Source organism: Coloeus monedula (assembly GCF_965178545.1).
Source record: "Coloeus monedula genome assembly, chromosome: 12".
Taxonomy (NCBI): Eukaryota; Metazoa; Chordata; class Aves; order Passeriformes; family Corvidae; genus Coloeus; species Coloeus monedula.
Genome location: NC_138792.1, coordinates 2,397,499 through 2,413,274, shown reverse-complemented (window position 1 = coordinate 2,413,274; position 15,776 = coordinate 2,397,499). Strand labels below are relative to the sequence as shown.

The following is a 15,776-nucleotide window of genomic DNA, read 5'->3' as shown; positions in this document are numbered from 1 at the left end:
TTATCACGGGCAAAATTCAGACACCCTTGGCCTAGGTAGAAATGTAAATGGAGGGAAACAGAGCTTTGCTCAGAGAGGTGCTGTTAGTAGTGAAATACTAACATTGCTGGCAAGTGACAATTTTGAGCACTTCATCCACTAGTTATGAAATTACAGTGGAAAGACAAGGATCAGATGGAATCCCTGGAATAAAAAGGATCAGGGAATTTCAGAATCTGGTAGGAAAACAGCATCCTTCAGGTCAGGGAATGACCGGCCTGGCATTGCTGTGGCTGCTGATGCTGCCTCACCACAATTTCTCCATGGGAAGTTCTGTCCTGTGGGACTAAAGGGAAAAAAAATGGGGGAAAAGAACCCAAGAAAAAACCAACCAAGCAGAAAACCACCTGGCTCTTGTCCTCTGCAGAGGTCCAGCTGCCCATGCCAGCACAGGAGGAGGGGTGTGTGTGATGTCCTTGCTGCCGAGGGGAGCTGGGTGCTTGGGGATGGAGCCTGGAGGGGAGAGAGAGGTGGCTCAGCATTTTGGGGAGGGCCTGGGTTCTGTTCCCAGCCAATTCCTGGCCCTGAACTCGGCTCTGAGCTGCTGCAGCAGTTGCTGAAGTCCTGCAGGGGCAGGAGACTCGGCTGGGAGGAGCATGGTGTGCTCAGCATCCCCCATCCACGGGGAGAGCTGAATCCTCTCCTACTGTTACTCCACTGACTGTAAATATCTCGGAGACATTTACATGGTATTTCTTTTTAAGTATATAATGTTTTCATTCAAAAGTATCACAATTCTTAAAAGACCTGTCAGAGGCTCTGACATGTAATTAATTTCTCTAAAGCTCTTTTTTTTGAAAGATACAACTGCCTATATAGAACACCTGCACTTATTCACAATTCTGCAGGAAAAAAAGCCACAGCTCCTTCTTCTTCGCTTTCTTCCCCCACTTCTCCATAAAAAGATTCTCCTTCACTTTGGATACTCCCTCTCCCTCTACCCTCATGAGCTACAACACTCAGGATGTGGAAGCTGTGTGTAAATAGGAGCTGGCACATTGTGTTTTGTCTGGGTGTGAGTGACCTTTTGTTAATTCAGCTTGAAGCTGAAACACTCTTGCAACTTTAATTCCAGAGCAGCCACCACCAGCTCAGAATCTTGTCCACCTCACAGAATTCCCACGTGTGCAGCTGGGCTTTCAGTCAGGTTCCTGGGCTGGTTTTTTATTTTTACCTGGTAGATTTTTTTCCCCTCCTCTGCCTGGGAGGAGAGTATTGAGCTCTGTGGTGTAATGGTGGTGCCCAGGAAATAAAAATGAGGTGATGTTTAACCAGCAGTGGTAAATCTCTGTATTTATAGAGATATAGAGATACACAGATTTAAGTGGCCAAGCACTGGATTCTGTGGCAATCATGGCCAGCTCGTTTGCTTTATCCCCTGTAAGTGGCATCCAGGGCATCACTGTGACCATCCCTGATTCTGCTGGAAAATGCCACGAGCCAAATCACTGCTGCTTCTCAAGGAAGGGTCTGCAGGGAGTCCTCAGGGGGAGGAAACCTCTCCAGCAGGTCCCTTGGCACAGTTTCTCCTTGGGTTGGCATCTGTGGAGCTGGGGAGGCTGAAGGAGATGTCATCTCCCCACGGCACCTGTGCACTTTGTAAACATCCACTCAGAAAAACTGCACCAGTCTGGGGGGAAATGGGCATTTTCTGGCTGACAGAGAAGCAAAGCAATTTGTTGCTCTCTTTGTAGAGGGCAGCCATGCAGCAGATGCATTGTTTTGGTTGCATAAAAGGGTGGCATTTCCCCTTTTGTCTTTGTAAAATTAGTGTTAATAGGATCATGCTTAAATCCAAACGTTTGGGTGGGTTTAAGTGAACATCAAGTCCATCATTTATGTGAATGGAGGTGGATGAGGGAACGTGTCCAGGGTTTTTAGCTTTGCAATTCAGGTGTTTCCTTCTCTGTTCAAGGGTTCCTTCCAACCTTGATCATTCTGGGATTCTGTGATTCTAGGAATTTGTAGAACAAGAAATAATCTGGTTTTACTCCAAGGGACTGCTGAAGGGACATTCCCCCAGGATCTTGCTCTGTGTTGGGAGCAGAGGGAGCTGGTGGGGCCTCACCTGGGACATCATTTTCCAGGCACGTTTGCCTCCATTCCAGTAACACCAACACCCATAAAACTTCTCGAGTGTCTCAGGAGGTTTTTTAAAAGAGAACAAAAACATCCTTTGGGTTTCTTGGCCCCCTGGGCTGAAGGACCTGCATGAAGGCAGCAGGAGGTTTGTGGCAGAGGGTCCATTGTGATGCTGTGTTTGTGTTCTCCCAGATGTGTGCACGTGGGCTGGTCACTAACAGGTTTTGTACAGTCCCATTACCACTAGAAATGGGAAAATTGACAGGAATCGTGAGGAATGGGGAATTTCCTCAGCTGTGATGCTGAGGGTTTTTAGAGGCACTTGCAGTCTTTCACCTGACCTGAGTCATAGGGCTGAAAGGGATTTCTCCAGGTCACTGAGCCCTGTGTATTGCTACCACAGCTCTGCACCCTGTCCTTCTGTCCATTAATTTGTCCATCTTGTGCTTAAAACTAGTTGGATTCTTGTTCAGCTCCACTGCTTGCTTTCTGTGGCTTCTTCCCCTCTCCACCTCCTTGCTTAGCCAGTGACTTTCTGTGGTGCCAGCTGTGATCTTAGCAGGCTGATGCCCTGAAGTCCATGGTGCAATCAGCAGAAGCCCTTCTGAATTCTTCCCTGCGACTGAACATGTCCTTGAAGCACAGCCAGCCCCGTTGTGCTCCCGTCCTCCTCCTCCAGAGACCTGGAGTTCATCCGACCCCTCGTCTTTGCCCGTCGCCTTCCCCCCGCCATCCTCTTCCTCCATCCACTCTGGCTCCAGTCAAGTTCATAAACTTCAAGCTGGTGCCTGATTTTCCTCCTGCCAGCTCTTCATAACAGCGTCACCCCAGCTGTGCCTCTCCTCAATGGCCTGACACCACTGAAATCTATATTCTCTCCTTTTTATACTTCGGTCTGCAGATGTGTTCTGTGTTCTCCTGCTACCCAGTGTATTCTCTGCCCACTGCCTTTATCCCCCAGACCTCTCCTGGTTTAGTTTTTCTTCCCTGGGACACTCCTTCTCTTCGTTATCCCCAGCCTTCTGTTTCTTCCTGTTCTGCATCACATCCAGCCCCGTTGTCAGCTTTTCTTTCCCAGTTGCTGCTGTTTCTCCCTGTCCCTTTTAGGGTCTCACCTTTCCTGGTCACACTGGTCCCAAAGGTCCCAATGTTCAGCAGCTCTCAGCAAACCTGGATTGTCTGTCCTATTTGTACTTCACCTCTGTCTGGCCCTACAGGAGGATGCCCCATCTGGACCCTCCTCAGTTCCTTGCAGCTGGTTTCTGGAGCTCAGCTCTGCTCTCTGGGTCACTGCAGTCGAGGAAAAGAGTTGTGCCCAAGCACATCCCCTTTGTTGTTGCATTTCATTGTCTTCATTGTCTCCTCCAGCCTTTAGATCTCATCCACTGGCAGCATCCCTTGTGTGCTTCCCTCCCCCCTGTGCACACACATCCCAAAAAATCATAATACTACGAGATTAAGGGTCTATAAACTCTCCCTTTGTGCCTGTTTGCTTGGCTGCCAGCGTGCCTGTTGCTTGCCCCCCTGTCTGTTCCCTGCTCTCTCCATGAAGGTTGGCCTTTGAGTATCCATCAGAATTAAGGAAAGACAGACTCCTTCCTCATGGACCTGTTTGCAAACCAGTCAAACCACTGACATGAGCAGGCAGACACATGGAGCCCACGGGTGGGATCCTGCTCCTTCCTCCCCCGTTGGAAATCCCAGCAGGACTTGGCTGGCACCATCCTATCCTTTGAGATACTTGGGCTCTTCCTTGGGGAGCTCGTTGTTGTTTCCTCCCTGGAGATGTTTCTTGTGCTGGAAGTGACAAATTTACAGTATTGGGGAATTGCTGTTCCTGCTTTTGTCTGGTGTTTTACTCATTGCAGGCCATTACTGGAACACGGTGTGATGATGTTCTGGGGTGAAAACAGGCCACCTGTGGCATTTTACACCAAATCCCTGTCCACCAGGACATCCAAGGAAATTTGGGTCAGCAAAGATGCTCCTGGTGCTCCTGAGCTCAGAGCTGCAGGTCTCAGCTCATCACACCCATAAACAGAGACTTGACTTGCAGGATGAACCTTCCCACAGAACCCTGCATCCTGGGGGTTAAACATTGAACAGGGAGGAAAATTTCCATAGTGTCCCTGTTTGGGGACATAACGTACTTGGATACCTTGAAATGCTGCCATGATTCTCCTGTGAATATAAAACTAATTAAATACTTAAAGGATGATCATACTCCAAGTCCTTTCAGGGACTGAGGCTGTTCTCCTGGCAGGGCCTTTCCCCTTTTAATTGCATGGCTCCAGGGAGACTTTGGAGCCCTTTCCAGGGCCTAAAGGGGCTCCAAATAAGCTGGAGAGGGACTTTGGAAAGAGGTCTGGAGTGGCAGGACAAGGGGCACTGGCTTCCCAGTGCCAGAGGGCAGGGATGGATGCGATATTGGGAAGGAATTGTTCCCTGGGAGGGTGGGCAGGCCCTGGCACAGGGTGCCCAGAGCAGCTGGGGCTGCCCCTGGATCCCTGGCAGTGCCCAAGGCCAGGCTGGACATTGGGGCTTGGAGCAGCCTGGGACAGTGGGAGGTGTCCCTGCCTGTGGCAAGGAGTGGAATGAGATGAGCTTTAAGGTCCTTCCTACCCAAACCATTCTGTGACACCTCAGCCCCTCCCCAGCAGCCCAGTGTGTGGAGCCAGTGGTGCCTCTCTGGTCTCCTGAGACCCCTCTGGTTCTCCCGAGGCTGCAGATATTTTATTAATATTTTCATTAATGGATATTCTAAAAACTTAATTTATTAATATTTCTATTAATTAAGGCACATGTAACAGGCAGGAGATATTATCAAGGAGGCACAAAGCTGCAGCCTGTCACTGGCAGACACAGAGCAGCTTCTACACTCAGACATTAATCTCCTTCATGGAAAAATAACTCTGATCTCTGCTCTGGCTTTTGGAGTCTCTCCTGCTCCAACATGTCAGTGATGAAAGGCCACGGAGGGAGCTCAGGGTGTGGGGAGGGTGCTGGCAGGAGAGGGGTCTTACCACAGCAAACCAGCTGGCGTTGGAGAGCTTTGAGATGGGGATTTGCATCACAGAAAAACTCGTGGGGTTAGTTAAATATTCCTCTAAATATGCAAAGGAATGGAGTTACTGATGCTTGTTATTCTTATCTTCCTCTCGGTGTCACAACATCTTTAAGTTGGGTGAAGGTTTCACTTACTAAGGCGGTTGTAAAGATTTCACGTTAATTAAGAGGACTCCACTGCAAATCTGAATATGAATGAAGTTTGGCTGCTGAACCCCAGGGCAATGAGTACTGTGGGAACAACAGACACTTGACAAATGTTGATGTGAAAAATAAAAAGCCAAACAAAAAGCCCCCAAACCCAGAAAAACACCTAAACCAATGCTGCAATCTAGTACCTGTTCTGTGAGAGAGAAAAAATTGAGTTCGAGTTGCCAGAAGGGCATAAAATAGATTTTGACTTGAATTTGCAGTCAAAGAAGTGAAATTCTGTCAATCAGGAGCACTGATGAGGGTTCTCCAGTGCCAGCCATGCCCAGGTTTCAGCCACATCACTCCGTTGCTCCTACTCCCTCTCCGTAGGCCCCTGGTGGCTTTGAAGGGTGAGGGGACCTCAGTGGAGGGAGGGAGAAGATCTGGGCTGGATCCTGGTCTCAGGTTCGTTGCTCTGGTGAGGCCTCACCAAGCCCAGTCAGCCTGGACCACTCATGGTTCACTGGAGGTGAAGCTTCACCCAGTGGGGACAGAGTGGGCAGTCGTAGGGCTCTGGGGAATGAGGCTTCCCAGGATGGAGCTCTTGTGGTGAACAGTGGGACTAGAGATACTTTTCCACAAAAACCTGCTTTTTTGGGAAGTTTTTCGTACCTGCCACTGCTTGGAAGGGCAGTAGCTGATAGTGAGGGTGAGCAGCTGTCACTCCAGTATCCCTGCTTTTTTCCAGCTCCATAATAGAGTTGCTGTTGATGAACTGGGATGAATCCTCTCCTTCATCTCTCCACTGATCCATCTGGAGATGGGTGGGCTTTCCTGGCTGGACATGAGTAACCTGCCTTTGCATGGCAATTTTGGGAGATGTGGAGGGTCCTGCAGAGGTGCTGAGCACCTCTCCACCTGCCAGAGCAGGACTTTGGGGAAGGAAATGCTGATACGCAACATTTTCACCTTGCTGAAAATACATGGGACTTGGCTTTTGGAGTGGAAAAGTGACAAGCTGAAAGCCTAAATAAATTGGATTTGTCCTCTTAGGGAGGGTGCAGGCAGCGTGTGAGGCGGTGCGGGGGTGTTTTATTGTTGTTATTTTTTATTCACGGTTCCTTGAGCTGATCCTGGGGATTGCACTGACTGTGGTTGTGTTTCTGGAAATGTGCAGGTTGGCCAGATGCAGTGGGGCATGGAGTGAGCAGAAAGAGGTTAAATTGATGGATGACCAACAAGAGCAGGATTGTGCCTCAGAAGACCAAGAAACTATCCTGATTAATGGGGTGAAAGAAAATGGTAAGGAACTTAATTATGGTACATGAGGGAGCAGTGACAACTTGGAAGCCAACTTATTTTCCTAATTCCTTTTGTGCATTTAATACTAGCAGTTTTTGGGTATCTCTGCAGTGTGGAGCAGGGGAGTAAATGGGTGTTTTCTGCACAGGAATCACTCCAGCCATAAATCTACACCTTTTAAGGCCTTAACAAGGACTTCTTTTGCCTGTGCTTGGGCATGGCTGGGAATGTTTATGTGCACGTGCAGTTCGAATTAGAGATTTTAGATTGGTTTCTTGGGGAAAAAAAAGTCATCCAGGACTTTGTAGCCCCCTCTGTCTGATGGGAATCTTTCCCTCTCTCAGCATTATGATCCCATTAGCCAATGTTAGCAAAATTTGGCTGAAGGATACTTAGTCCCTACAAACTGGGAGAAAATGAGAAATTGGGTAGGAGAGAGAAATCAGGATTGGTGGGAAGGGAAGGTTGGATTTGTGAGCTTGTTCTTGCCTGTGTCCCATCACCCAGCACATGGGATTCCCTGTCCTGTAATCCCTTTTCTGTGCAGACAGGTCGTGCTCCTGGGGGCCACCAGGTCATTCCAGCTGCCACCAATGTGGGTGGGGAAGGATCAGCCCCTTCCAGTAGCATCCCAAAATGCCCAACTTTGCCTGTATCTGTTTCATTGATTCCATACTTGCTTTCAGAATAACTAATTAGGAGTAACAGTGCTCAGCTGTCTGGAACCCTGATGGAAATAAATAAGCCTCTGAGCCTTTTCGGAGGTCATTTGGACTGTAGTCTCTGGCCACAGTAAATGCAGAGGGAGGCAGAGCCTGATGCTTTCATTCTTCAATGTGTTTTATGTTTCATTTCATGGCTTTTTACAGTTTGTATTGGCCCATAAATCTTCAGACAGATAGATATATTTTATTTATATATAAATTTGATCCTGTTAGATATCAAGGACTTGGTCCTCTGACGCATTCAGATCTAAACAGGGTGGTAGAGACAAATGTTCTTGTTCTTTACCAAAACCTTGGAGCAACTCCAGCCACGTGGGTGCCCATGAGGACCCCGCAGCTCGTGCTGGTGGCAGGTGAGGCACACGCTCACACTCGCTCCTGGGATGTAATTTGGGAGGTATCTGTCCTGTCAGCACATCTCCTTCCTGACTCCAGGGTGAAGCTGCAGCTGCTGGAGCTGCAAGGGGATTTTGTAGCCATGGTCCCCTTGTCTGCTCCAGTGGACAGCAGCATCAGTGCTGTCATCCTGATCAGTAAGGAGGGGGATCTTTAGAACCTCTTACCACTTCCATGGAATTCAATTAAACAGGGCTTAAAAAGTGCTTTAATTGGATAAAACATTATAGAGTGGTTTATGGTAGAAAAGACCCTAAAGCCCTCCAGTTCCCTCCTCTGCCATGGGCAGGGACACCTTCCATTATCCCAGGTTGCTCCAAGCTCCATCCAACCTTGGACACTTCCAGGGATCCAGGGGCAGCCACAGCTTCTCTGGGCACCCTGTGCCAGGGCCTGCCCACCCTCAGAGCCAAGAATTCCTTCCCCATATCCCATCTCAGCCTCCCCTCTGTCAGTTTAAACTTTCAGTTTGAACACTGGTGTGTGGGAATTGCTGCTGAATCCAAGGCCAGGAGGCAGCACAAAGCTCTGGAGCTGCCACCTCCCCTTGCCCATGTGCTGTTGGGTGGATGCTGAGTGAAACTGGGAAAAGCGGTTTTGCTTCTCCAGCATTTTCTGTGTGAACTGTATTCCCTTGGAGCATCAGTTGAACACAGGCCTGATTTTAGGCTGATACAGAGCCCCAGAAAATCAGGTTTTGGCATTTGTATTTCACAAGAGTTAAGTTCACTCACACAAGTACAAACCTAAAGAAACGCCCAGAGACAGTTTGTTTTATATAATAGCAGCTTTGCCTATTGAATGCAGCTTTTGAGATTGAATTTCAGCTTTCTGCCTCCCCCTTCTTTGAGTCTTACAGCATTCACAGACATTCTTCTTTTATCCTCAAATTTTCCATGCTTCCTGTCAGCTCCAAGCTGATTTTTATTTTATTTTACTTCTGAAGTGGAACTGCACTGGTTAATTTGTTTTGGTGCTTAAGGAAAAAGATACCACCTCTGCATTTCTGATCTGAAGACTGGTGGGAGGGACTCAAAAATCAGCTTTTTTATTTATTTCCTTTTTTTAACCCTTTTCAAGCAAGCCAGTCTGGTCTTTTCCAAGTCATGCATGTTGAAGATGCTGACAGGCATTGCTCTGCACTTCAGGTAGGAGTGAGGGAGTCTTTGGGAAAAGGTTTGAAATCCTGGGAGCGCTGCGAGGCTCCAACTGCAGTTTGTGCTTTGTTCAGACTTCACTGATGGCTCCATCCCTGAGGCCCCTGTAGCACAAAGCTGATGGGAGTGTTTGGGATGAAATTAGGGGGGTTTTGACCTCCTGCTTGGCACAGGCAGGCATCCCACTCCTTCCACAGCATCCTGTTCCTTTCCATCCTGCTCACCTGCCTGGTGGCAGCCCTGGGGGGTTTTCCAGCGTGCCAGTGGTACCTGTGCCAGCACAAACCTCCCCTTCCCAGGCTGCCAAGGATGCAGGCCACTCACTTTCCTCTATCAGTTCGGAATAAGAGCACTCGTGGAGGGTCGCAGCAGCCAAATAAATCCCTTTGCATGCCCCATTTAATGCCACAGCCTGGTGTTCCAGTTGTGGTTTAGAGCACTTGTCCCTTCTTGGAAAGCTTTGGCTCTCGCCCCTCTGCCTTCAGTGGAGCCACCAAAAAAGAAAGACCTGAGCCATGACAAAAGCACCGGGCTCCGAGTTGGCAGAGCTCTCTGGCTGGGATGAATGCACTCATTGGAATATATTTTTTTTTAATACAGAGATATCAGAGCGTGTTCATGGATGAAAAGACATCGTATTTAAATTTCAAGGGTCATATCGTCTGTTGAGCCAGGAGTCAGATAAAAGTACATTCATAACTTTATTCTGCCATAAAAGAAGCGCAACGAGGTAAAACTAAAAAAATCCTTAGGTTAAAAAATCCTTACATGACTAAAAAGGCATTTTTAGCGATTAGGGAAGAATGGCAAACCCCACAATAATTCTAACAATAATTGCTTTAAACTCTGTGTTATCTTCTGCCTTCCCTTGGCGTGGACAGTGACAAAAAGACCGCTGGGTTTTTAAAATCAGCCATCACTTCCTGACTCCGGAGCAGTAAAGCAGCTCAGGTGTGTGCAAGCTCAGACCCCGCAGGGGGGGGTGCTTTGTTTCTTTAAGAATCTTATTTTTCCGTTAATTTTTTCAATGTTAATGAGAACATTTTTATTAGGCTTGTTTTGTTTTTTTAATAACATTGTGAGGTTTGAGAGGCAGTTTCCAGGTAACCGTATGGATATGAGGAGGGAAGAGCGGATGGGTTGTGTGTTTTAAACGTACTCTCGTACCTCTTCCAGCTGGCTGCAGGGAGCAGCATGTTTACCTCTGCCTTCCACACACATCACCACGTTAATGCGATCCAGGAGGGAAGGATTGCTGGGAAGGGCTTCCCAAAGGAGCAGTTGGGAAAAGTCACCACCAAGCCCTGGGAGAAGGGGAGCGGGGTGGCGAGCCTGAGGAGACCTACAAGGGTGGTAACCCCTGTCTCTTTTTGTTCCTTTCCTCGCTCCCTTTCCCTGTTCCCTGCAGAGTCGCACGCCCTGGACGGCGATGAGAGGCCCTGCAGCGCCGCCGAGGCCGCGGTGCCGTTCCCGGCGCTGAGCGCGGCTCCCAAGGAGAGCCCCGCGTGCCACCGCGCCGCCACGGCCAAGAAGCCCTGCCTGCTGAGCCCCCCGTCGCCGCTGCGCCTCACGGATGTCCCCGAGCACGCCTCGGACGACTCCTCCGCCCACGCCATCTCCCTCACGTCCTGCGTGACCAAGGGCATGAGCTCCTGGTCGCTGCCAGGCGACTGCGAGAAGGCTCCTTTCACCATGATGGAGCCCGGGGGGATGTCGGCGCTGACGGGAGACTGCCTGATGCAGCCGAGCCGGACCTGTCTGGGCTGCTTTATTGAATCCAAGGACGGCATTGATGCGGAGCCGGGAATAAGCTTGAAAGTGGGGGATATAAATAGGGATTATGATACCTGTTCGGTCTCTGATATAGGGATTCACTGCATGAGCACAGGAGAAACCATGAGATATGGGGATCAACTGCTTTCAGACCAGCTTTTAAGCTTCCCTATGCATAAATCGAGGGCAGCGGACAAAAGAGATGCAGAAAAATCTGACAGTGATTCAGAGGACCCCACTCAGAAAAATTATTACGAGGGATTACTATTAGACAAGTGCAATGGTGAGGAACCTTTACTAACAAATCCCAACCAGGAATGGGGCTATTTTGAATCTTTCATTAGTGAAAGTAAAATTGAGCTGCTTGACCTCTGCTCCAAAAATGAGCTTTCTGTAAATCTGTTTTCTGAGGAAGACGTGGATAATTACATGTTCGATGATGACGATTCCACCTTGGGAAGTGATGTCTGCTCCCTAAAGATTAGATACGAATCTTTCCAGGACAATGTGCGGGAGAAGACCACCACCCTACAAGAGGACGCCCAGTTCAACTTCTTCCCCAGTGTGTTCAGCAACTGCACCAAAAGGGACAGCAGGAGCACCCTGAAAAGGGGGCCCAGCGGTGCCACCGACCCTTCTCAATTCAAATCTGAGGAAGGCATCATCTGGGGGGAGGAGGAGGAGGATGGCGAGGAAGAGGACGGTGAGGAGGAGGAGAAAGCTGCCTTAAATAAATCTTGCAACAGCACAGAGATGGTGCAGTACGTGGGCTCCAAGAGGAGCCACTTCTTGGACTCAGTGAATTCCACGGAGGACTCCGGGGAGTTCAGCGACGACAGCACTTGCACGGAGTCCTCCTACGACGTGCTGCGGGATATCAAGGACTGCAGCCGGTACCTGGCCCGGGACCACTCCGGCTCCTTCATCCAGCAGAACTACGGGTTGCGGGCGAAGAGGAAAGTGCGATACAGCGACGACTACCTGTACGATGTGGACTCCATCGAGAACGAGAAGATCCTGGACAAGAAGGAGTGGCTCCCGGACGGGCCCAAGGAGGAGGACGACGACGAATGGTGCCCCAAGAAACGGCGAAAAGTCTCTCGCAAGGAGCCCCCCGTGATCATCAAGTACATCATCATTAACAGGTTTAAAGGGGAGAAGCATATGCTGGTGAAGCTCAGCAAAGTGGATGCCAACGAGACAACTGTTACTCTGAACGAGGAGCTGCTCAGCAAATACAAGAAGCTGGCCCCACTGAAGGGCTTCTGGCAGGAGAGGCAGCAGAGCCGGCTGGATTTGCTCAGATCGTCTCTCTACCACAAGCAGAATTTCTATCTTAACGGCTCAGATGCTTCGTTCCTCCCTCACCCACGGAAGCGAAAATGCAAGCTAGCAAACAGGCACCGGATTCAAAGAATTAAAGCCATCGAGCAATCAGTGAACAAGCTGGGCTCTTGCTCTTCTGATCACAAGCAGCCTTGCAGCAGTAAGGAGGACGTGGGCCTGAAAGGGCTGCCGGCGTTAGCCATCGCCACCCCCAGCTGTGCCAACGGATTACACGTCCACGACATCGCGGGCATCGCCGTGAAATGCAAACCGCAGGAGCGGGAGCACAAGGGGACGGAGCGGAAAGTGCTCCGCAGAATCAAATTCAAAAGTGAAGCCAGGTTGAAGTGCAAGAAGATCAAAGCTGCCACCAGTACGGCAGAGGACTCCCCAGCACTGGAAAACCAGGACTCTGCAGCGCGTCTGAAGGACGAAAACAGTCCCTGTGCTTCAGACAGCTCCCATCTCCCAGAGTGCCACGAGGATAAGGTTGCTAAAAATTCTCCTTTCCTACCATCCACCTCCTCTTCAGACAAGCCTCTGCCATCTGCTAATATCACCACCAATGTACCCCTGATCCCCGGAGGGTATCTGCAGACGTTGTTAGATGCTTCGGATCTGTCAAGCAACACCGGTATCCCGTACTTTGCCCAGCACCCCTCCGAGCAGCAGCAGCACCCGCTCCCCAGCATCGTCCCGCCGGAGAAGCCCTTCCCGTCCCTGCAGCCGGCGCAGAGCTGCGTGCTCTCCCCGCCCTCCGAGTCGGAGCTGCAGCAGTCGCCCGGCCACTTGGAGATGGAGCAGGGCGGCTTCGGCAGCATGTGGCCGGCCAGCAAGGGCAGCGAGCGCCAGGACTTCCCCGGGGACATGCCGGAGGCGGCCGGAATGCCGAGCGAGTTTGCCCCGGGCACGGACGGCCTCCCCGCCTCTGGATACACTCAAGTCAATCTGAATAGCGGCAAATTGCTATACCAAAAAAATTACATGCCGGATAGCCAACAAGTGCAGTCTGATGATTCTTATCAGTCATGTCATTTCAATAATGGAGAGGGGCGCTTTCATTTCCAACGAGGTACACTCAGTACGGATGATGGCAGGCTCATTAGTTTTGATTCAGTGGGTTCATTGTCAGTTAGTTCTAGCAATTACAGTTCTTTAAGTTTAAAGTCTTGTGAAAAGGACGGCGAGGATGATATTAATGATGATTTCTTGGCCCACTGCAGTCCCAAGCTAGTGATCCAGCAGAGCATAGATGAAATCACCCCTTTGAAGGAGTCCACGGACCTTTTAGACATTTCCAACTTCACGCCTGATAGGTTCCGCCAGTCGTCGCTTTCGGAGATGTCCCCTCCAGACACTCCCAACCTGTCCCCGCAGATAGCTGGCTCTGATGCCAAGCCTCTGGGCACCCTGAAGGGCTTTCAGGAGAGTCCCCAGGCCACCCTCAACAGCTCCGAGAAGGTCAAGTGGAACTGTGGGGTCCTGCAGACCGAGGATCAGGCAGATAATGGGTTTGCTTTAAATAATCACCAGTTCCAGTTCCATATGTTCAACGATGAAGATTCTGTCAGCCTTCTCGAAAAGAGTCCATGCTTGTCAACATTTAATGAGCCATCTGGTCAAATTAGCACCAATAGCAAAGTGTCAAAATCGAAGAGGAAAAGTTCATCCAGCAAGAATGTGGGTACAAACCAAAGCTCTTCCCAGAAAGCCACCCGGAAAAAATCGCCCAAAACCAACAAAGGAACCGATAAGCCGCAAGGGAAAAACTCCAGGCAGGCACCCAAATCCACCAGGAAAGGGAAAAACGCAGCGGGAGTGAACAGCGAGAAGGCTCCGGCTGTTGGTGGCAGGGCGGTCACTCAGCTGGGCACCGTGGCCACGGCCACCAAGGGCGTGACTGAGGGCACTCAGCACTGCGGCCCGGCCGGGGTGAAGCTGGGCAAGCACAACGGGCTCTCCGGAGAGTGGGCGCTGGGAAAAGAGGGGGGCACGGGCTGGTCGGAAGCCAGCCTGGGCAATGCCACCAGCCTCCTGGACGATGACCAGAGGGAGTTCGAGGAGCCTTCCAACATCCTGTCCAACATCGCGTCGGGAATGGCCGATGTCCAGAGGTTTATGATGGCCTCCATCGAGCCCTTGTGGGGGCCCGTCGGCCACAACAGCGTTCCAGACATATTCCGGTCACCGGAGTCCAACAGCCTGAAACTGAAAACTCTTAAAATTTTGGCAGGGACGTCCCAAGAGTCGAAGAAGAAGGCGAACGGTGGCTCACCGGGGGCGGCGAAGAACCACAAGTCAAACAACAAGGGCTCAAGCAAAAACAACAAAGCCGTGACCTGCGACCCCGGTCACCCCAACTGCTCCACCGGGTTCACCACGGACATTCATGCTCCCTTTTTTGATAAAAACTATAGTAACCTGAGCACTTTAGGCAATAATGGACCTACCCATAAAAAACTCTACCGTCATAAATCCAGTTCGAAATCGCTGAGGGATGAGAACTGTAAAATCAAGCGGACGGACCGTGAACAGCCCCACAAGGACCCACCCGTGACAGCTGCTTTTGAGAAACTGAGGTAATGCTGCACCAAACTGGCTGGAATGCCCCTAACCTCCCTCCCACCTGCTAGGCCCGCTGTTCCTCAGTTTTTCCTTCCTGAAAGCAAAAGTTTGCATGAAAAAAAAAAAAAAAAAAAAAAAAAGACATTCCCCTTTTACAGTTTTGGTTGGTTTTGGTTTTGGGGTTGGTTTCTTTTTTTGTTTGTTTGGTTTTTTTAATTATTATTTTTAAATGCATGAAAATACTTATGACTTGCAAGCTACCTAAAAGAATGACCAATTTTCTGGCTTGGCTGGGGTTAAAAAAACTAACAAGGCTACTCTTTTCTGCTGTTTGGCTTCTTCAGTTTTTAATTACTTATTTATTGGGGGAAAAACAAAAACAAAAACTAAAAAAAAACAAACCATGATTACACGCTCTTTTTAATGATTTTGACGAGGAAAGACTTTTTTTTTTTTTTTGGAACATTTTGTAAAAAATAAACCACAAAAAAAAAAAAAAGAGGTTCTGCATCCAAAAGCCAAGATCTCGAAACTTATTTACTTTGCAAATGAGAACTCGTTCCTAATTGAGCTTCACGTGGCAATTTTTGAGTGCTTTCTGGCCCCCTCTGCTGTTGTGTCTCCTAACCTGCATCATCTAAAGCTGCATCTTCTCTACCCGCCCGCCTTTAGCACGTTCGCTCCGTCGTGGTGACTCCAGACGAGCTAACTAAGATGGCATCAAATGTTTGATTTTTTCCTGCAGGGAATCAGACTCCATTCTTCTTAAAGCAGAAACAGCATTTTTGGGTTTTCCTGTATTTGAAGAAGAGACTCCCTTTTCTAGAAAGACGGTTGATGTTTGGTTCTTTTCTTACCATTTTTTTTTCGGTTGTTTTTTCTTTTTTTTTCCCCATCGGTTCCTTTTCGAAATCTGCCTTGTGGTCTGTTGAAATGTAAGTGCTGAAATGAAGAGTTTGAAATTGTGGGAATTTTATTATTTGAAAGCAAACCTAATCTGGTATTCTCTATGAAAGACTGTTTTAAAAGTCATACTGTTGTACAGTAGTTTATGCACTATTACCCACAACAACAAAAAATTGTGCCAAACTATGAACAAGTGACTGTATTGTATATATTTTTACTTCTCTATCAACATTGGGTTGTGAGTGTTTTCTGCAGCTATGCCTTTTGGTTTTACTAGAAACATTCCAGTTGTTAAGTACTAACCACC

General features: G+C 49.1%; 1 protein-coding gene across 1 annotated transcript; it reads left to right on the top strand.

Moving 5' to 3' along the window:
* Positions 1 to 6,545: 6,545 nt before the first annotated feature.
* On the top strand, positions 6,546 to 15,495 carry NEXMIF (neurite extension and migration factor; the record flags this gene model as incomplete). Its single annotated transcript, XM_082289536.1, has 3 exons — positions 6,546 to 6,621; positions 10,308 to 14,577; positions 15,309 to 15,495. 3 exons carry the CDS (start codon positions 6,546 to 6,548, stop codon positions 15,493 to 15,495), a joined length of 4,533 nt encoding a protein of 1,510 aa, XP_082145662.1.
* Between the last annotated feature and the right edge of the window lie 281 nt (positions 15,496 to 15,776).